The 22,156-nt window shown below is 48.0% G+C and overlaps 2 protein-coding genes across 5 annotated transcripts in view; one reads left to right on the top strand and one right to left on the bottom strand.

The window, feature by feature from the left end:
* Pgpep1l (pyroglutamyl-peptidase I-like) overlaps nucleotides 1-12,791 on the top strand; it is a 31,202-nt gene extending 18,411 nt beyond the window's left edge. Inside the window, 3 exon segments of the mRNA XM_039101003.2 lie at nucleotides 6,388-6,504; nucleotides 8,147-8,373; nucleotides 8,888-12,791. Coding sequence (XP_038956931.1) covers nucleotides 6,388-6,504; nucleotides 8,147-8,373; nucleotides 8,888-9,071 — 528 coding nt within the window. The 3' untranslated portion in view covers nucleotides 9,072-12,791.
* Igf1r (insulin-like growth factor 1 receptor) overlaps nucleotides 11,407-22,156 on the bottom strand; it is a 288,878-nt gene continuing 278,128 nt past the window's right edge. For all 4 annotated transcript variants that reach the window (XM_039102217.2, XM_008759500.3, NM_001414181.1 and 1 more), the window contains exon 21: nucleotides 11,407-19,091. In XM_039102217.2, coding sequence (XP_038958145.1) covers nucleotides 18,704-19,091 — 388 coding nt within the window. In that variant the 3' untranslated portion in view covers nucleotides 11,407-18,703. The remainder of the gene's footprint in view (nucleotides 19,092-22,156) is intronic.

The following is a 22,156-nucleotide window of genomic DNA, read 5'->3' as shown; positions in this document are numbered from 1 at the left end:
ATAGCCTTCTGCAATAGTCCCTTCTCATCTGTGGTTCCAGTGAACAGAGGTCAACCACGATCCAAAGAGCAGTACGTGGAAATTCCCAGAAATAAACAAGAATGGAACTTGACGGTGAAGAGACTGGACACACTGCCCGAGTCAGGTGACCAACGTCTGTCTAAGTTTTCAGTTAAATTCCACTGAAGAATATGTACATCGATGTACAGAGGAAGGGCAGTTACTTAAAATGCGCCCGCCTTAAGTCCGCCTTTTAGTACAGCTAATAAACCACAGATTTATTAGTATTCTGAAGTATTCCCAGAACAGAGGGGCCTTAGTAGTTAGGCCCCACATAGGAGGCAGGTAGAAAAGAATGCAAAAATCAAACCATAGCCTAAAGTACAAAAGGAAAGAATATCCAGGAGCCTATACCACTCTAAAGAAAATTATATAGATTTTCTATGCAAATTAGCGAGTGGGAGAGGGAGCTTTAAGTTGCTTCCGCAGGTGCATAAATTATGCAGATACTTCCGGCCCTGTGGAGAACTTAATTCTCCTCTTGAGATGCTGACTGCAGCAGGACTTCCTGGTGCGGAATCCAGGCTGTGAAGTGAAGGAAAGAGCATTTTATAGTGCAGATGCCGTAGAGACTTCCCAGCCAGGTGACCAAAGTCAACAGCTATAGTGACAAGTCTGTGCCCTTGAGATATCCTCACCAGAAGGGCACTCTGTGCCTCTACAGCCTTCCTCCTCCAACCCTGGGGCCCCAGTCTGCTATGAGAAGAGCGGGAGACTGATTCCAGGTGAGGCACGAGCTACACAGTGGCCGGCCAGTGTTCCACAGAACTGTCAAAGCCATTAAAAACAAGAAAGTGCTGTAAGAGATGTAACAACTAATGTGTTTGTGATGCCCTAGATGGGACCTTAAAGGACCCTAACTCAGGGTATGTGTGTGGGAGACTGAGGAACCTGGGTAAACGGTGCAGTCCTTACCAGTCTTCTGTCCATTAAAATGTTTATCTTGTCTCTGGGTGGTGGTGGTGCACTCCTTTAATCCCAGTATTCAGGAGGCAGAGACAAGTGGATCTCTGAGTTCGAGGCCAGCCTGGTTTATAGAGAGAGTTCAGGTTACACAGAAAGACCTGTCTTTAAACCAGCCAACCAACCAACCAATGAGCCAATCACAACCCACAAATTTTTGTTTTGTGTGTTTTTGCTGGAACCTCCCTCTCTTTTCTCATTTTTAAGACTCCAGAACCGGGGGTTGAGGATTTAGCTCAGTGGTAGAGCGCTTGCCTAGCAAGCGAAAGGCCCTGGGTTCGGTCCTCAGCTCTGGGTGGAAAAAAAAAAAAAAGACTCCAGAACCGAAGTGGGAACAGTTGGGCATGGTAGTGGGTGCCTGTGATCCCAGCAATGAATGGGGAGGAGGAGACGGGACTTCCCTGGTGCTTACTGACAAGCTGGTCCCACTTACCCAAGGTGAGCTCCAGGCCAGTGAGAGACCCTGTCTTAAAGAAGAAAAAAAAAAAAGAAAACAGAGTATGTTTGAAGACATCTGAGGTTGTCTTCTGGCCTCCACATGCATTACAGACATATGCACAGATGTGAGCACACACGTGACTGTTTCCTCTTGGTTATCACCTGTTCCGATGACTTGAGAGACCTGTAGCAGGCTTTCAGATACAGAAGTGGATGGGCTTAGTTCAAAATCCCAGCTCCACTACTGGCCTGTGTAAAAGATGGGAATCTCTGCTGAGTTAAACCTTGTGCTGTCAGTATAGTCTCTCTCCAGACCAGACCTCTACTAGTGAGGTAAAAAACACCCCAACAGCAAAACAACAGCAACAGCAACAGCAACAACAACACATTTTGTGGGAAGGTGTTGGTAAAGGCCATAGTTTTTTTGTTTTTATTTTTTTAAGATTTATTTATTTTATTTATGTAAGTACACTGTAGCTGTCCTCAGATACACCAGAAGAGGGCGTCAGATTCCATTACAGATGATTGTGAGCCATCATGTGGTTGCTGGGAATTGAACTCAGGACCTTTGAAAGAGCAGTCAGTGCTCTTAACCTCTGAGCCATCTCTCCAGCCCAAGGCCATAGTTTTTTAAATGGTGTTAAATATATATATATATAATATATATATATCAGTAAGTTCAGCGAATCCATTCACACCCACTATGTTTCTGGTACTTTCCCATCCCACTCTTGCCTCCTTCCCCAGGACCTGGTGACTAGTATTCTTTTGTACTCATATTGTTGAGCAGCAAGTGTCTAGAACTTCTGACTCTGCAGAACAGACACTCTGCTGATTTAACCATGGTCCCCACCTCCCCCTCCATTTGGCTTCTGATGCCTACCATTCTACTTCCTGTCTCTCTGATACTGGCTGTTAGTTATTCCGTGGAAGTGGAACTATATTGAGTTTTGTGACTGGCTTGCTTTGCTTAGGATACTGTTTTCAAGATTCATCCATGCCGTTGAGCGTACTGGTACATTCCTAAAACCTAGACCAATGGTTCTCAACCTTTCTTATGTTGTGGTGACCCCCAACCATAAGATTGTTTTTGTTCTTACTTCATAGCTGTAATTTTGCTAATGTTACGAATCATAATATAAATATCTTTGGAGATAGAGGACTGCCAAAGGGGTCTCAACCCACAAGGTTAAGAACTCCTTTTTTTTTTTTTTTTTTTTTTGGTTCTTTTTTTTCGGAGCTGGGGACCGAACCCAGGGCCTTGCGCTTCCTAGGCAAGCGCTCTACCGCTGAGCTAAATCCCCAACCCCGAGACAGGATCTTCTTAAAGGTGGTCTAATTCCCTATCGTGCCTGTGTTTCTTACCGGCTCATCTTCTGTGGACACTTGGATGGCGTCTTCTACACCACTGTGAACAGAGCTACAAACTTGCAGTTTGGGGTATATGCTCAGAAGTGGGGTACTGGGTCATATGACCAATCAGAGGTAGTTTAGGAACTACCAAGTTTTCCACATCTTCAGAAATACCAAAAATATGAGCTTCACCTTGGTGAATGGCCAGAGCATGGCCTTCTGCCTTCCTTGGTGTCTACACAGGTCCTCAGACAGGCCCAGGATTCTAGAGATCCTTCTCAGGAAGGGATGCAACAGTGCTTTAAAAGCCTGTCTTCGGGCTGGAGAGATGGCTCAGTGGTTAAGAGCACTGACTGCTCTTCCTGAGGTCCTGAGTTCAAATCCCAGCAACCACATGGTGGCTCACAACCATCTGTAATGAGATCTGATGCCCTCTTCTGGTGTGTCTGAAGGCAGCTACAGTGTACTCATATACAATAAAAAATAAAATCTTAAAAAAAAAAAAAAAAAAGCCTGTCTTCACCTACTCACTCTCAGTGCGTTATAAAGCATTTCAACCTGTTAATGGGTTCCTGGGTCAGGCTATTCCACCTTAATTAAACTAATCCTCACATTATGATCAAGAAATCTCATAAAAATGATCTGTAACAACATCACACATAGTAGATAAAATGAATTAGTGTGAACCACACGGAAATGAGGAGTGACAATTCCTGCGACCCTCCCGGAGGCCCTTATCTGCTACAGAAACAAAAAGGAGCTGACATGTTGGTCCAAACAAGAGTAAAGAATTAGGGAAAGCAGTTAAGGAAGGAAAGAGGCCCTTAAAGATTTACGTCTGTCCAACGAAGCCCACTCCAGTGCATGAGTCCTGAGCAAGTGCCATGTATCCTAACCACGGAGCACTAGGGAAGAGATATTGAAGTGTGCATCGTCATGCCCTGTGTCATCCAGACACCAGCTAATGGGGTAGCGTGCCCTGTCAAATGTTTTTATTAATGGGACACATGATCAAGAATATTTGGAGACAGTGACAGGATAGAGGATCCCTGTCATTCATCCTAGACTGGCACATCAGTTTGGAAGAATCACATAAAGGATACTGGGGGGCTGGGGCAAGCCCCCAATGTGGAGGACAGAACTTGACAGTGCTCAGGCAGAGTCGCCTTTAACCAGCACCTCAGGATTTCTCAAGAGATCCCTCTTTTGACACTGCTTCCTGAAATGTCTTCCATTTAATTGTGTCCCTGTGGACTTTGGTTGTCCCCTGAGTAGGATGGGGCTGGCATCTACCGTTCCCAAGGCTGCGGGGAGGAGATGCTTAGTGCAGTGCCAAGGGTCCTTCAGGGGCAGCCTAGGATGATGACTGGACTCTTCATTAACTCAGAAAAATGGTACATTATATTCCTGGAAACATCCAAGTAAAGCGGTTCTGAACTCGGGACTGGGCCTGCTGCTGTGCTTCCCTTCGCAGAGGAGATGGGTTTTCAGTGGTCTTTGTAATATCTGTGGACTTCGGTACATCGTTTTGTCTTAATGGCTACATCATCCTCCACTGGTGGCCACCCTCTGTCCTGCCTCCTCCCTCTACCAGTCTTTTCCTTTCTTCAGTGTTGGAGATGGAACCCAAGACTTTGTTCATGCTAGGCCAGGCAAGTTGCTCCAACACTCAGCCTAGCCTTATTCTTGGCTCTGTAATACTTCTCCATATACCTGGTGAGCTCTCCCAGGTATGGCTTTCACTGCTCTCTTCACAAGCCTCCAGCCTGGATGGTGTTGGAACCCAGGCCAGGATCTCTGTATACCTGATCCCCTCCCCCCACCCCCACCTCTTCTTTCCCCCTCAGAGCAAGGGAACTCTCTCTCTCCCTCCTCCCATTGTTACTCTTGCTTGTGGAGCCAAGCAGAGAAAATGATCACTGAGCTATTTTAGACTCATGAACGGTGACCACGTGATAAGTTGGGGGAAAGATGAATAGATGGGGGAGGAGAACAGGGGAGGGGAAGGAGAGACAAGAATTATGCAAAAAAAAAAAAAAGAAAAAGGAAGAAAAGAAGGAAGAGAAAGCGGGAAGGAGAGAGAAAGGAAGCAGGGAGGAGACCTTTGTATACTTCCAAACTAACCCTTCAAGATCCAAAGAACATCTCCTCCAAGTGGCCCTCCAGCTGCACGGCCTTGCCTGACTCCCATGGGCACATATGTCTGCATTGCACAAGGTAGGGAAGCCGAGGCTTGGGAGGTTCCAACCTTTGTCTAGAAGCACCTCATCCTCCAGGAAGATCAGCACAGACAGAGAGGTCACCCACCTGCCTCTGAGGACTACCTCCCCAGAGCCCTGAGAAGTACCTGGGCTCTCCTGCCTTGGATCCGTGGACGAATCATCTTACCCAGAAGGCATACATATGGTTGGGTGCCAGGAAATGCCAGGAAAGGAAGTCAGGCACAGCTCAGGCAGAAATGGAAGCACAAGATGGGCTTCACATTCCTGGCTGAACTGGAACCAAAGGCATGCGCACACTTCTAAGATCTTAGGCTCCTGGTTTTCTTTCTTCCAACCCTTTTGCTATTTCTACTCTGCCTGGAAGGAGAATGCCTACATCCTTCTCTGCCTCACCTAGCCTTCCATTACCTCCTGCCCCTGCCCTCTCCTCCCCTCCCCTTCTCCTGTTTTTCCCTCCCCTCTTCCTCTTCCTCATTCCTTCCTTCCTTCTTTTCCTCTACCCTCCCTCTCCTGTTCTCTCTTTAAAACAAACAAACAAACAAACAAACAAACAAACAAACAAAAAATCCATGGCTTTTGCTTCTAAAATCTTATCTGCACAGTGACCTCTCTGCCACTTCCAGGCACACAGAGCCGAGGGACCAGCTCCCTTTGGATACTTCAAACTGACCCCAAGATAGCCCTGCCGCACTGCACCTCCTCCATTTGCTTAAGAGATTGCTCTAAACTCTTTGTTTCCTGGCTATAATCCTTCCATGGCTTCCTATTGTCCCGGAGAAGTCCACACCTGACTAAGCACTCCACCCAGTCTCTGGAGTCTTCTCAAGTTTCAACCCCCATCCTTCCTGGGGTGGAGTGTCCCTGTTGTACCTTCGGTAGGGATGACTAGGGACTCATCAGATTACACTGGACAGTTGGTGTTTGGATTAGCAGCAGGGTGCAAGGCTAGATGATTTATGTGCCTTGTGGCATGCAAGACCCCTGTCAGCTGTTGAGAATGGCACGTCATACCAATTTCCCAAAGGCCTCTTGTGCTTCCTTCTGCTACCCTAGCCACCGCTGCTGCCACGTGTGTTTCCAGCCTCTTGCTTTGGCTCATTTTCATCTGTCGACAGACCTCAGTGCTGCAAACATGGTTTGTTCAGATGTGTCTCCCTAGGTGCCCCCCGTTTCAGGAAGTACAGCTGAGTGAGGCTGTGGCTGTTTCCTGGTTCGTGGTCACTTTGAGTCCCTCCATACCAGGAAGGGTGGGTTGGGGCTAAGAAAAGACCTGGGCATATAGTCTGGGTGCCTTTGTGCCCAGGCAACTGAGGCAACGCCCCCACACCCCACCCCACTTCGTGTTTTGCAGGAACTCTCCAAGCTGGGCTTAGGGGTGGACATAGAACTTCAAACTCTGCAGCTGCCTGTGGATTACAGGGAGGTAAAACAGAGGCTCACTGCAATCTGGGAAGAATTTCAACCACAAGTAAGTGATACCTGGAGAGGCTGTGGGTCTGAGAAACTGATGATGGGCCCAGGGCCTAAAACTTTCTGGACCTTGATCTAGATTTGAAGGTTGGAGTGCACCTTTCCCCTGGGGCCCGTTCAAGAATGTGAACTACAAGCTTTTGTCATAAGATTCTGGGTCTGTGTATAAGTTTATGCTGAAACATGAGATAGATCTTAAAAGATGACTGGGGGCGGGGTGTGTGTGTGTGTGTGTGTGTGTGTGTGTGTGTGTGTGTGTGTGTACAAAATGGGAATCTTGTATTCAAGCCAGGACTCAAGGATAGCTTACACCTAAAAGAGAAGTCCTGAATTTAAGCCCTGTGTATGGCTAATTCTGGCTGTTCTGAGGGGTTTAAGGTAAAGAGCTTTGGGCCCAAGAAGGTCTGATGGTGATCCACTCAGGGTCTGCCCACCTTCAAAGCATCCTGCCAGAGGCCTGATGTGGTGGCACACACCTTTAATCTTGGCACTCAGGAGGCAGAGGCAGGCAGATCTCTGTGAGTTTAAGGTCAGCCTGGTTTACATTCTGAGTTCAAAACCCCATTTCAACAAAACAAAAAAGTCCTCTGCCTAGATAGTAACTGAATATAAGCACTGTGTAAACAGGGGGGACAATGCCAGGTGTGGTGGTGCATACGTTTAATCCCAGCACTTGGGAGGCAGAAGCAGGTGGATCTCTATGAGTTCAAAGCCAGTCTGCTCTACAAAGAGAGTTCCAGGACAGCCAGGGCTGTTAGAGAAACCCTGTCTCGAAAAAAAGAAGTGTGTGTGTGTGTGTGTGTGTGTGTGTGTGTGTGTGTGTGTGGTGTGTGTGTGGTGTGTGTGGTGTGTGTGTGTGTGGTGTATGTGTGTGTGTGTGTGGTGTGTGTGGTGTGTGTGTGGTGTATGTGGTGTGTGTGTGGTGTATGTGGTGTGTGTGTGGTGTGTATGTGTTGTGTGTGTGTCTGTGTGTGTGTGTGTGGTATGTGTGTGTCTGTGTGTGTTGTGTGTGTGTGTGGTGTCTGTGTGTGTTGTGTGTGTGTCTGTATGTGTGTGTGGTATGTGTGTCTGTGTGTGTGTGTGTTGTGTGTGTGTGTGTGTGTGTGTGTGTGTGTGTGTGTGTGTGAGATATCTTCATCCAAAGGATGAAGGAAATCAGACACAGCACAGTGTGGTGAGACACTGACCAAACACTACAACAAAATCCTCTGCAACTGTTTTCAAAAGAGGAAAAATAGAGCCTAGTAAAATTTAATCAGACTGTTGCTAGTTTCCTTTATGGAAGTTTCATTAAAAAGATAAATGATTCCGCTAAAAGCCAGTGTCTCCTAGGGTCATCTTAGATACCTGCTTGCCCCTACACACCCATGGGGAAAGAGAACACACAACTTCATACGAGCCATTTGAAATAGAAAAGTCCTTAAAAGTTGATGTAGCATGCTTAATTCAACCCAAAGATACGCTCCTTTTGTGTCAGCACCATTAACTGGGGGCCTAGGCAGGGATGCTGGGATCTCCTAGAGGACTTGGAGCTTGATAGGTTTTGTATCTGGGAGCAGGCTCTACCATCACCATCCCTGGGCTTTTCTGTACATCTAGTGATCTGGTGTCTGGGATTTCTGATATGTATGTTCATACAGCTTGCTGTGCATGTGGGCATGGACACCTCCACCAAGGCCATCTTTCTGGAACAGTGTGGTAAGAACCGAGGCTATCGGGACTCCGATGTAAGAGGCTTCCAGCCTGAGGATGGAGTGTGCCTCCCAGGGGGCCCGGAAGTGATGCTGTCCGTTATCAACATGAAGGAGGTCTGTCGGCGTGTGGCTGTTGAGGATGTCGAAGTGGCCTTTTCCTGAGATGCGGGCAGGTACTTCAGGTGTCCATGTGGCCAGCAGGTGTGAGAGAGGGATTGTCCTTCAGAGTCCCTTCTCTCTCCTCGAGATGCTGTCCATGTGGCTGGACAACTCCAAAATTCCCCTTATTTGTCACAGGCACTACAAATTAATTTAACCCCTTCTCCAAACGCTGACAGCCCCTCCCCACCCCAAGCACCTTCTCCCCTCCTCCAGGGATAAAGACATCTCCGAGGGAAGATGGCAGTAAGGGAGCTACTGTGCTGAAGGTGCTTTACCACTAGTTGTTTGAAAGGCTGGCTCGATACTGTCCTGACCACTTGCTGGTCACTAGACTATGAGCCCAAGAACCAATGTCTGTCTGGCGTATTCTTAGGCCATGTCCTTTTTCTATCAGAAGAATGAAACTCAAGTGGTTGTGGGCATGTGGGCATGGACACCCACAAACTCATGCTTTATGAAAACTGGACTGACTGTGTCTGACAGTGACAAGATCTGGGAGTAATGGGGAGTTTCGTGTGGTTGCAGGTACATCTGTGATTACACCTACTACCTGTCTCTGCACCTTGGGACTGGGCATGCAGCACTCATCCACGTCCCTCCTCTGTCACCCTGCCTCTCAGTCAGCCTTCTGGGCAAAGCCTTGCAAGTCATCATCCAAGAAATGCTGGAAGAAAGTGGGGAAGTCCAGACTCAAAGAACTGCAGCTTAAGGGACACAGCGGGGGGGGGGGGATGCCTTCATTAGATGATGTTTCAAGTGTGGGTGGAGAGGCAGTTGTACTGTGAGAGGCTCTAAATAAGTGACTAGTGAAACGGTTACAAAGCTAGGGGTGGTGGCATCAGGTGGACACACAGAATCAGACTTATTTTAGTGTCTAAAGTAAGAAGAAAAACCCCAAAGGCAGATGCTTCATAAGGGGATTAACTAGGGGACGCTATGACTTTCTTGACAATAATATGCAAGACACTGGTCTCCCTTCCAAGGCTGCGTGGTCCTTCCTGGATTGGTGTGATGACAGAGCTGCTTCAGAGGGTCCAGAAAAGGCAGGCTTAGCCCTGGCTCAGGGGGCCCAGATTCTGATCCCCAAGCTTGTCATTTAGGTCTTGTGAATGGCTTTGGGGCCACCCAGTCTCTAGTCCCCGCCATCATCTTTTTTTAAAAAAAAGATTTATTTATTTTATATAAGTACACTGTAGCTGTCTTCAGACACACCAGAAGAGGGCATCGGATCCCATTACAGATGGTTGGGAGCCACCATGTGGTTGCTGGGATTTGAACTCAGGACCTCTGGAAGAGCAGTCAGTGCTCTTAACCACTGAGCCATCTCTCCAGCCCCTCACTTGTCATCTTAACGATTCTTAGATGAGCAGTTCAGTGGTACTTATTATTCACACTCTGCTAGGCGGTCAAGCGCACAGTCCGTCTCTAGCCCTTTCTCTGTAACCACTTGTGGTGACATATGAAATGCCACCCCGTCCCCCCTGTGTTTGAATCGCTTGGTCCCCAGTTTGTTCCTGATTTGGAGGGCTGTGGAATCTTTAGATAGTGGATCCTTGCCTGAGAAGCGAGTTACTGTCAGCGAGCTTCTCCCCCACTTCCTTTTCACTCTCCATTCCTGACTGCAGATGCCACGTCAGCAGCCGACTGTCTCCTGCTGCCCCTCTGCCTTCCCTGCGTGTGGTGTGCCTTCTGCCTCCCTGAACTGTACACCAGGACAAGCCCTTTCCTCCTTAAGTTGCTTTTGTCAGGGTGCCCTGTCACATTAGGAATGATGGTAATGCTTTTGAAAACTCCAAGTCCACAAGAAATCTGCCTGCGTCTGCAAACAAACAAAACCCCCCAAAACCCAACTTTACAAGACTCCCTCTACCTGCCAATAAACCTGGAACATTTTATACATGACAGAGCCAAGCCATACTACGGCGGATCAAAGCCCAAGGTGGATTGGGAAGGTCCCATGCAGACATGCAGACCCCTCTCTGAGCAAAGAGGCAGGTCAATCTCTTGAGATCTAGGACAGCCTGGTCTACAGAGTGGGTTCCAGGGCAGCCAGGGCTACACAGAGAAACCATTATTTCAAAAGGGTTAAAATAAAAAAAAAGTGACTCGGATTCAGAGGAGAGGGGAGTCTAACCTTTAAAGGTCTACTAGCACCTTCATCCTTAGAAGTGGCTGCCTCTGCCAGGCAGGTTTTTTGTAAGACCTTCAGTGCAAGCTAGAGGCATAGCTCCAGTCTGGGACAGGACAGAAATAAAACTTTCATAGTCACCTAGTGAAGCTCCTTGGGCATTTGGTGAGCAAAAACTCTGGGATAGAACCAGATTGGAAGGTGTGCGCTTTCAAAATGACCTTTTGATTATACCTGCTGGGTTTGGTTACTCAAGATACTCACTGGGTCTTGAGTCCCTTCTGATTTGCTTCTGAATCGTCTTACCATTCAGTTCTTTATCCGGTGTCCTGATTTTATCAGTTTCCCCACCGTCAGTGTTCAGTGAGAAGGCTGTCCACGCTCCCAAGAGTCTAGAATGTACGGCTTGCTTCATTTTCCAACCAAAACTGCCCACCAACTTCCCAGGACGAAGATGGAGAGGTGGACATTTCAGAGTACCCGTGGGCAACCTAACTATTCATCGCCTTGCAGTCAAGGCAGTGGTTCCCTCCAGCACCCTCTGAGGCACCCCAACTGTGAAGCATTACCAAGGGCATGAAAATGTACACACTCAAGTTTCCGGCAACCCAGCCCCACCCGCAGGCTCACACATACCAAACCCACCGTGGCCTTTTGTCCCACGAAGGCCGGGAGACAGGTCCACCTGTAAAGCAGCATGGAAACCTGTGCTTCACGTAGTCTAATTTTCCTCGAGCTGATTTGATGGGGAGACAGGAGCTTCTCCAAGCTCAACAGCAATTTGCATTCGGAGAAACTCAGCTGTCAGGGATGCGGTGGCTGAGCATTTCCGAGTGACACGAGTGAACGCACCATGGGAGGGCTCGGCTCCCCGAGGAAGTGGGGGATGGTTCCAGAAGGGAGAGGAGACAAAAGGTGCATACAGAATTCTTTTATTTAACTTAATTCATGTGGTACTTTAACTACTAGAAAAAAGCAGAGTAATAGACTCAAGTGGCCTTAGCTTCAGCCATTCAAAATAGACAAAGTTTCTTTTTTTCATAATGTAAAGAGTCCCGAGTATGTTGCCGCAACAGGAATAAATTCTTACAACAGAATATACAAAAACATTGAATTTTTTTTCATCTACTGATTTTTTTTTATATATAAACAGAGGGTTTTTTTTTTTTTAGGAATAATTTACACACAGAAAGTTATTTTATGTAACAAATTGGCCATATTTATCTTTTTTAGACTTTTTTTTCTTTTTTAAGAAAAAATTTAACAAGAAAACTCAGAAATGCATTATTGACGATGCATCTGTTCCGTCCCGCTTTCTGATTTGACTTTATTTATTTATTATTTTTTAAAATCCCAGAGGTAGATAAGCTCTGGCAAAGTTCTCACCTCAACCTCACTGGCTTAGGAAGCAGACAGGGGATGCCACCGGCAGGCACCCGTGCCTGGGTACTGTGTCTGCACACTGCCTGAAATCCACAAGAAACTGAAAAAACCATACCAAACCCACCGACGGTTCCTAGACCTTTCTCCTGTAGTGTTAGAAAGTTCCAGATGTTCTCAACAACGGTGTCTTGTGGAACCATAGAGACACGGCCAATAATGCACAGGGAGCCAAAGGACATGGATTTTAATTCTAAAAAACAGGGGGGGGGGATGAGGGGGCACACGCTGTGGTTTTTGTTACCAGTTTGTTCTGTATTGGTTAAAAAAAAAATGGACCTTCAGCGTTCGGCATTAAATACAGGTAGGCACAGCTTTCATTAGGGCCTGAGGCACATGTGCCCATGGCCTGCACAACAGAATCATGTGACCACTGTGAAGCCTCTCAAGTGTCCTGAAACCCTCCCATCTCCACCGTGTTGCAAGACTAGAATCAGCCACACCAGCCAGATGTCACCAGTGAGTGCCATCTCTTGCTGGGTGGCAACACACCCACTACTTCCATGGCCAGCGAGATTCTTGGTTCGTTCTATCTGTTTAGGCGGCTATACTCCACCGGGAACAGTAAGTAACAGATAATTCCATTCCCCAGCACAGGGTTCCAAGACCAAGATACTGAAGAATTCAGAAGTACTTTTTAAACCACTGGCATTCCTTTTGTCTTTTTTTTTGTTTTGTTTTAATTTTTTTTAAAAATTTTTATTTTTTACAAACTAGAGCAGAAAGCATATGGGAAAGGGGCGAACCACAATTTGGGTCCCGGGGAGAATTTTTTTAATTAATTAATTTTTTAAAAATTTTTTATTTTTTATTTTTGGCATATTGTAAAGCTAGCTAGTAAACAAGTGTCAAAAAAAAAAACAAAGAAAAGAAAAAGAAAAAAGAAAACAAAGGGAAAAAAAAAGACCACAAACACATATTTTTTTGCACACGGAGAGGAAAAAAAGGTGTTTTTAAATTATTTCGGCAATTATAAACTACAAACATTTTATAAAATTATTCTATGTTCTTACAAAAATGCAATGAAACATTTAATTAGTTCTTGTAAACCAGATCTTCGTCAACGACTACCCGTAATCTACTGGACTTAGAAGCCCTATTGGACACGATAATGAGTAATGGAAAGATGCGGACACAAATGTGGACACACAAATCAGTGATTATGAAGCTCTCACAGAAATAAGAGAAATCAAATCCCTAACGTCATGCCCCAGACTGACCACTCATCTGATGAGCGTGATGGCGTCCGAGTTCTTCAGCATGTGGCTTAGCTCTTGGAGAAGTCCCCAGAGCAGGATGCCGAGTTTCTTATCTGACACCAAAAGCCCACAGATGACTCCACAGCCTCCGTGTGGTCCTGACACCTTCAGGAACCATCAGGTCCAGATGTGGTCCATGCTTCTTCCAGGCCCTTTACCCCTCTGTCAGCAATTCCTGTCTCGTCATGATGCCGGTTACCATAGTTTCCTACTGCACCCTCAATCACTCTGCCATCCCATCACAGAATGTTCGTCCCTCTAAATTGCCAACTGGCCATCCAAGTTGGAGACCCAAAGCAAAGACCCCTGGCCTGTCCAAGGTCTGTAACTTCAGCATCTCTGGCAAGAGGGGTTCAATTTTAAACAAACATCCTGTCTTGAAGTTCTCATTTGAACCTCCACCTACTTCAAAGTGGAGTGATAAGATTTGACCATCACTGGTTCTTAAGGAGTGAATCTCTCTGGTCCAGGTTTCCCAATGCAACTGCTTAGCCCAGGAAATGAAAAGGCATCAGACAGACATAAAAGTAACATTAAAAACAAAACAAAAGAATCCAAACCGTAAATTCATTACTGCTAAAATGGGCTGAAGCACTGGGATGGGGTGGTCCTGTCTCCTGCAGGATGCCAATGTTTAAGAAGGGAGTTGCCTTTAGCACTGTGTGGCCACTCTCAAGAGGACCCAACAACGACAACTGAGGACCTTGGGTAAGCATCCCGGACTTCTCACCCATGTGAGCTCAGCGTGACCTTGCCAGCACCACTTGCTTGCCTCAGGTACGGCCATTGCCAACATAGGTGGGCTCCTAAGGGCCAGGCTCCGGGAGCTCAGACTTACAACTGGCATCACACAGACAGAGCTCATCTGTCAGGCCCCCTAGAAACACTCCCGTGTACCACTCCGCCATCTGCTCATCCCACGATGATCACCCTTCTGTTTTATGAAGCTGCTTTTCCCACCATTGAATTGTCCCGAGTCCTAAAGAAAACAGGCAGGCAGGAGAGACCAGTGATGGCCTTGAACAGTCTTTTATATCTCAAGGAGGAAGCCTCATCCCCAACTATGAATCCAATGTTAGGGCATTCCTGAAAGGAGGTGGGGGAAGCGTGGGCCTCGCACAGCTCAGGTTCGACTCCGCGATTCAGGAAGGGTTGTGTGTGTGTGGGGAACACCTGAACACTTGCGTCGCCTGCATGCTGTGCCTCAGTGGTTCGTGTTACTTCAAGCAGTGTGAGCTCCTATCAGAGGAGGGGGGTGCGTGAAAAAGGCCACAACTCAGCTTGGAAAGATTACTTGAAGCACATAAGGAGAAAAATCAGGAAGAGGCGGGGAACACCAGCGTGAGATCAGGCTAGAACTGTGGATATGATGCCTTGCAACGGTCAGGGTGGGTCGATCCAGCAGGATGACTGCACCCTCACACAAGCTGACTTTTTCTTTTACTGAAGTATTTTTGGAGCATTTGCTATGATGGACACTACACCGTTAGTGCCGTCTCTCTACTTAAAGAAAAAAAAAAAAACAAAACACCCACGCAAAACAAAAGGACACCAACAACTCGGACAGTTTTAAAAATAAGAAAAAGAAAAATCCTTAAAAATCAATTGAGTGAGCTGTAGAAATCCAGTTGTGGAAAACCGGCAGGTATGTGCAAGAGAGGAGAGGCCACTATACCAGAGAAGTCACCCACAGTGTAGAAGAAAACCCTGATCAAACAGTTTCTCCCAGTGACCCTGTGAGCATCTTGGAACCCAGAGAAGGCAGCATTCTGGCAGGAGGCAAAGGCCCCTGAGCTTAACTGAACTGTTAGGCAGTTCTCCACACTGTGGGGAAAAGATCAGCCACCATGTTTCTCAGCTAAAGTCCCCAGGGCCTGTGAGAGCAGCTGCTGGAGTTGAGGAGTGCACTGTCCACCCGTGAGCAGCAGATGGATGGGGTGGACAGAGGCAGAGCACAGGGAAGGCTAGGTGCCAACCACTGGCCTTCCAGCCTCAAGATTTGGTCAGTCCTTGTTTAGCCCTGGGGGGGCGGGGTGAGGGGGGAGGAGGAGGGAAGGACAGCAGCCTGCAGGGGGCGCAGGCTTTGTCTTGCCCCCTTTATTATACTGGCCTTCTGTCAGAAGCAGAGGGTGAGAGGAGAGCTCCCTGACTGTTGTACCTCTAAGAGGAACTGATGCAAAGAGAGCAATGGTGGCATGCCCCTGCCGCGGGTGCAGGTCTCAGAGGAGCAGCTGAGGGGCCAACAGGGCACCCTTACATGTGCACACATTGGGACTCTCAGACAACCTATGTGTGGGTGCCTCCTGCCCTCAAAACCTGGGAGTACCTGCTCTCTTAGGGATAGAATCTGTCAGTCATTCAATCTGTATAAAGTTCTGTTCCAAAGTCAGCCAGCTGAGATGGGCAGGTGACCCCCTCCACTGGCATGCTCTGTGCTCATGGTGGTTGCTGGGTTCAAAGTAGGGAATCAGGTGAGGTGAAAGACCAAAGTTGCCCTAGGAAAGGTGGGCTTTTGGGGATAGATCGGGAAGAGGCTGATTTGAGTTAGTGTTGCTTTGACCCCAGAATCCAGCCTAGCCCCTCTGCTTCCCCTGGGTATGTGGCCTATAGAGTGGATGAGGTTACCAGTGTCATTGGCCTACTGTCAGGTACTGAGAAGTGTGAGATGTATTTTACACACACACACACACACACACACACACACACACACACACACACACACACACACACGAAAAACAAGAGTGAGGTAGATAAATGTTTGAAAAACAAAACACCCCCCAAAACAAAAACTGTCCCATCTAATACACACATACACAGAGATACATACACCTTTTCCTTAGCATTTAAATTCATAATGGGGGGCTTCTCTACAGTGATTAAAACAGGCATCACAAAATAAATTACAACTCCTACATGAAATACCTTCTTCATAAGCTTTTCCCCCTCCTCCTTTTCTCTATTTCTGTTACGGGGAAACACCGTGGGGCAGACGCTAGGGAGAGCCGTGAGCCTGAAAATGCAGACAAGCCCGGAGCTCCACGCTTTCTTTTCTGTGTCTAATCTCCAGTCACAACTGCAATCATCATCTTCCAACGTTTCTTTTACTCCTGATTTAAATATTCCCACCCAGAAGTGTCTCTCATGCTGTCACTACTCTGGTAAGAAGTGCTAAAAACTAAACAGAGCAGGACCCACAGGCCCAGAGAGCTGGGATTCTGGTTAAGGAGGAACAGCAAAGGGCCCTAGGGCCACCGCAGGGTCATCTCTGCTCCTCCTGTCACTTGGGCCTTCTGACCCAGGAGTGGGCTTTAGAACCCACAGAAGTTGAAGTTGCTGTTCCTGGCCATGGGGTGTTGGTGCCTTACACCCACTTCATGTGGAGGCCACCCCTTCAGACATGTTGGTTCTAAAGACAGGTGGGTCAGTCTAGTGAAGGAGATGGCAAGGTGGCCGATGGGCCACTGGGCCAGCTCTGCTGTGCCCTGGGGACTCAGCAGCTGTTTTCTGTTTTGTTTTTTTGTAGAAGATCAAATATTCATTTTAAAACAAAAATAATCCAATGACTACCGTCTGCAGTTAAAACTGCTATTGTATCCCAAAATTGATGTGTGTGTGTGTGTGTGTTGTATGTGTGTGTGTGTGTTGTATGTGTGTGTGTGTGTTGTATGTGTGTGTGTGTGTCAATCAAAGCAAAGAGAGAAAGCAAAGTGTGACTTTCAACAGTGGGGACTGGAAACACTAAACCAGGATGTGTGAGATTTTTTAACCATGTTGTTTCTGACCTGAGTTTGTGGCATGCCATGTACTGTAACAGACTCCAACGCTGTGTGCCGGGAGGTGCAGAAAAGAGAGAGCAGGGCCCAGGAGTACGTGGGCTCTGGCCTCCCATCCTCCCCACTCCCTTAACAGCGACTGTGCTCACAGAGCCTATGGGTTAGAGGATAATGAACGGGGCTTCAGGGAGCAGGGGAAGGGAGATATATTTATAAAAAGGCATCAAACAGTTCATGGCAAATTATGTCCTAGAAGCATCAGTTGCGGGAGAAGAGGAAGAAAAACCACACTCTAGTAAGCATAGGGAGTTTCTTGGAGTGAGCTTGGAAAGGAAGAAGGGTAGACCTGAAAGTTTCATAGATTAAATCCACAAAGATAAAGAACAACAACAACAAAAAAAAAAATAGCAGCTTTTTTTTTCCTGTACAGACGTATAGATGTATATCTGAACTGTAAAAAAGTTATAAAACTGACATTAAAGACGATGCGTATGCAAATGTTTCAGGGTCTAACATAGAACTGAGAGACCCATGAAGAAGTCCTAGTAACAGACCATGTCAAAGCGTAGACTGCTGGGAGCCACTGCCTGGGCTGCTCCATACTGCTGTGTGTCTGAGTCCCTTCCTCACACATCTGGACCAGTACCTGGGCCGAGTCCCTGCAACCCTTTTACATCTTGTGGCCTTCGGGGATGCCAGGAGGGAGGCTGGGAAGGGGGACGAGGCTGGTATGAGGACCACCTTGACCCACAACCTGACCTTCAGCCTTGCCCATGGCCATTTCCTCCAGAAATCTTGGGGGGCTGTGGGTGGGGTAGGGGTCGAGAACCAGTTCCACTTTCCCCTTCTTCAAGGAGGGCGGATTCCATCTTGTCCAGTTCTCCTAAACAGACCCAGGGGACGTGGGCTAGGAGAGCACACCGGGCACAGTGGAGGCCTCGATGACGGCGTGTCTCGCAAGTGGTATTATCAACCAGACTCCACGTTTCTTCCCATGCCTCTGGACAAAAGGAAATCAGCGCAGGGAGAACACGCATGTGAGAGAGAAACCAAACCGAAGACAGGATTTTGGCAAAAATGGCAGCGTGAAAATGATAACCACAGATGAACAATGGCCCTTTTAAATTTTTGGATGACCCTAAAAAAGGTTAAAGGTACAGTTAAAAAAATTCCATCTCAGTGTGTGATTTTTTTTTTCCTTTTTTTTTTTTTTCCTTTCTTTTTTGTAAAGACCTATGGTGTCAGGCAGGTGTGATGAGGAGCCCCAGGGCAGCCATTAAGTCAATTTGATTTAAAAAAAAATAAATAAAGGCTTCCCCGCTGGGCTTTCCACTGGGAAGCGGAGAAAAGAGAGGAGAGCCTGGAAGTGGGAAGGGAGAGGAGAGAGAGGGAAGGCAGAAGAGAGAAAAGGCAGAGAATGAGGAGACTCAATTCTCGAGTGTCCTGTTGCTATTAAGAGCTGTCATTAAGGTTTGCAGAGGCCCATGTCAGTTAAGGGTTTGGGTAGGGAAATAAAAAAAGCTGCTTGCATATTGAAAAAAGGAAGGTCCCAAGTGTGTTTACTGCAGAGAAGCCGACTCCCGTGGGCAGCAAGGGCAGTTCTGAAGATCCACTGAGATACAGGAGGCTTGTGAATAGATTGTTACAACCTGCTCCCCCCTCCGCCCACCGAGTGAGCACACACGCACGCACGCACACACACACACACGTTACTGTTTGCACGTGCTTCGGGGTCCGAGGATCAGCAGGTTGAGGACTGGGGCAGAGGCAAGGCCCTCTCGTTGGCGCGTCCCCCATTCATGTGAGCGTAAGGCTGTCTCTCATCAAAACTGGCACGGAGAACCAGCACGCCAGGGCCGTTCTCAGCCTTGTGTCCTGAGTGTCTTTCAGGCAGAGGCAGGGAGGCTGAGGAGGCCGAAGGGTCCAGCGGGACGCTCTCCATGTTCTCGGGCTCCAGCTCCAGCTCCATCTCCAGCTCCTCCGGCTCTGGAGGCTTGTTCTCCTCGCTGTAGTAGAAGGAGACCTCCTGGAAACTGGGCTCCATCTCATCCTTGATGCTTCCGATGATCTCCAGGAAGGAGGGCCGCATCTTGGGGTTGTACTGCCAGCACATGCGCATAAGTTCAAACCTGAGGGGGAGAAGGGAGGGGGTGAGCTGTCAGCTGAGGTCAGAGAGGTTCAGAACAACTGCACCACCTCTGCACTCCCTGGTTTCCCATCGGGGTGCCTCTGGCATCCTGCCATATATCTTGCCCAGAACCCCAGGCCTTGCCACAGTGCCAAGTCCAAACTCATTTCAAGGTTTGGTTCTCAGAGTCCATCCTGACTAGGGTTGTATTCGAGACAACACTGCTGAAGAAATACTTTGTCTGAAGCGCCTCTTCTAGCCATGCGTTAGCCTGAAGCAGGAAATCTCCATCTCTCAGTAATGAGAACCATAGCTTTCCTGACAGACTTCATTCTCTGTACCCCACACCAAGGCTTCTTCTAAGCTTCTTCCTGGCACCAGGGTGCCCCTGGCAGTGGGCCTGAGGGAGGAGGTGGCAGGGGTGCCAGACAGGAGGAGCACATGTCCCAAGCTTGCTATCTCACGCCAGCCCTGCTTACTGCCTATGTCCCTGCCCCGAAGATCTAGGATACCCAGAAGCAGAGTTCTCATAGAAACCTCAGGTCAGATGCCAACAAACCAAGGAAAGCCCGGAGCACCGGTTTCTTCTACAAACAAGGCCAAGGTAAAAAGAGTACAGAGCCCATGCTGCATCTCTATCGCTCCCACAAGGTCACAAACATTTGCAAAGCTCCCCCGCCCTCGAGAGCTACATGGGCCAGCTGGCACACAGGGCAGAAGAGAGGAGGAAGGCTGCTCATACAGCCGCCACCCTGACCAGGAAAGGCCTGGGTGTAGAGAGCAGAGGAAACTCTGAGTGTGTATTGTTGACACGTGCAAGGCCGTGTCAAGAACCCTGCCGCTCCAGTCCCATGGGAGTGCCGGAGTCTTCCCCAGTGACGCTCAGAGAGATGGTGAAGCCTTCCCCCGAGGAGGTCTGAGTGCAAATGCTGACAGTGTGTGCAGGACATGTCCACTGTCACATTCCCGTCTGGATGTTTAGCTGTTGAAGACAGCTCCCTTGCAGAGACTGCTCCTGCAGAGAGCTAAACTTGCCTCCTTGTTCAGTTGTATGTAATAAGCCCGCTGCCTTGTTTATCTGCACACAATAATCTGCATATATATATATATATAAAACATTCGGGGCTTCCAGAGCCCAGTCCACCCAGCTCCAGCTTTCCTTTCTTCGTTCCCTTGATGCCATAGTCAAGTCACAGTTCTGGTACCCAAGCCATGCAGACAGCCACACCTGGGCTCAGACAGACAGACAGACAGACAGACAGACAGGACAGACAGAAAGCAAGGACAGGGTAGTGGTGATTCTGAGGGAAAGGGGTACCTAGCAGCTCCCATTCACAGGAGCATGAGACCACAGCACTTCCCACCTATGCTCCTCCAGGAAGTAGTGTTTGGAAACTCCTGCCTCAACAGACGCTTGACACTAAAATCCACCGAATGGAACTTCAAATATATGGGAACCTCTAGCATTCTGTCAGGCTGATCATTGGGCTACCTGGTCACTTCACTTCTTTACAATGGGCCCTGTAACTAATACCACAGGAGTAAAGCAGCCCATAGGTAGGGGTGAAAGTTGCCCGTGTAGAGAAAGGGACTCCTGCTCCTCTGGCCAACTTCCACACAAGCCCTAGGGTCAAGTCAGGTCAGGTGGAAGACAGTAACCTTAAGAGAACACTAGAAAAGGGTGTGTTGGCGGTCCATCCAGAATCAAGCATTCTGGAGGCCCAGGGCGTAGCCAATTACAGCCGAGCCAGAGGCAGCTTGGAGCCTGTTATGTGTTGAATTCTACTGGGACGGAGCTGGTTACATAGCACCTGTGGCTGTTTCTAAGGTCCTCTGCAGTTTGAGTAGTTGAGACAGAGGCTGTTTAGCTAGCAACCCTACAATATTTACTGTCTACTCCTCTGGGAGTGAAGAAGAAAAGTCCTGATAAAGTAGCCAATGCTTTCGATGGAGGAAAACAAATTGGACAGAAGACGAGGCTAACTAGGTATTCTCACTGGTACTAAGTGACTGGTCCCAATGGTACAGGACAGGTTACAGGTAGGGTACTAAGAGCTCTAGGCCCGAGAGTCATGTTAAAACAATACGGCTTCACTGAAGACACCTGAGTAAGAATAACCATGGTCCCACTAGCAGACTGCTCTCTCCTGGCTGTCCACAGCCAGTCAGATCTCACGCACAGACAGCAGGCAGGTGGCATGCTCCCCTACTCTGCTTATAAGGTGAAGAAGCCTGCTCTCCCCTGTCCCCATCATTTCCCGAAGGATTAATCGGAATGGGAGGCAAGCACAAGGAGCTCAGCTCTGTGGCCAGGCTGCAATTTCCTCTCTGGCTGACAGGCCTATCCCTGAATAGAAAAGTACACCCAGGGGCAAGAACATGAGATGTGTCTGGCCCCACGCCCCGTGGCCAGGGGTGGGGGTGGGGCTGAGGAGGTGCCACAAGCAGGGCACTGATGCAGTGACATCAGGAAAAACAAGCCATGTGATGCCTCTTTTAAATCATCCCAGAGCCAGCCCTTCCACTGCTGCCCATAAAAGGAAGTCTTTTTTGCTCTGTGCGATTTAAGACCTTGTTTTTTTATACTCTTTCCACAAGAAAACTCTCCAGTAGACTCTGGGATTAATAAGCTGATAAAAGGCTTTCTCTAAAAAGCACATTCTAAAACCACTGGACAGCTGTGATGAGCTGGAGCCCTGATTTACAGAATATGTCCCTTTTCGACGGTACACACCTAACTCTCCCCTAGGAGTGAGTGCTACCCTAGGGGTGTATGCACACCCTGTTTTCCCATCCCTCACTTGGCTTTCGAGCCCCCAAGCACACCCCATGTCTTGAGCTGGACAGGCTGCCATCTATGTGAGGCACTGACAAGCTAAAATATGCCCGGGAGCTCATGTATCTAGTCTCCCTGCCCAGTGTTAGTACTGTACTAGGCAGTGATAACTTACCAGAAGGTCCCACAAGACTAGCATTCCACGCAGCTAAAGCTGTTTTAGGGCCTACTTCTCAGCTGGGACACAGACAGAGATGCTATATAAGTCCAGTTGCTGGCACACAGTTGAT

Source organism: Rattus norvegicus, chromosome 1, assembly GCF_036323735.1.
Source record: "Rattus norvegicus strain BN/NHsdMcwi chromosome 1, GRCr8, whole genome shotgun sequence".
Classification (NCBI taxonomy): domain Eukaryota; kingdom Metazoa; phylum Chordata; class Mammalia; order Rodentia; family Muridae; genus Rattus; species Rattus norvegicus.
This window is presented reverse-complemented; position numbering and strand designations above follow the sequence as displayed.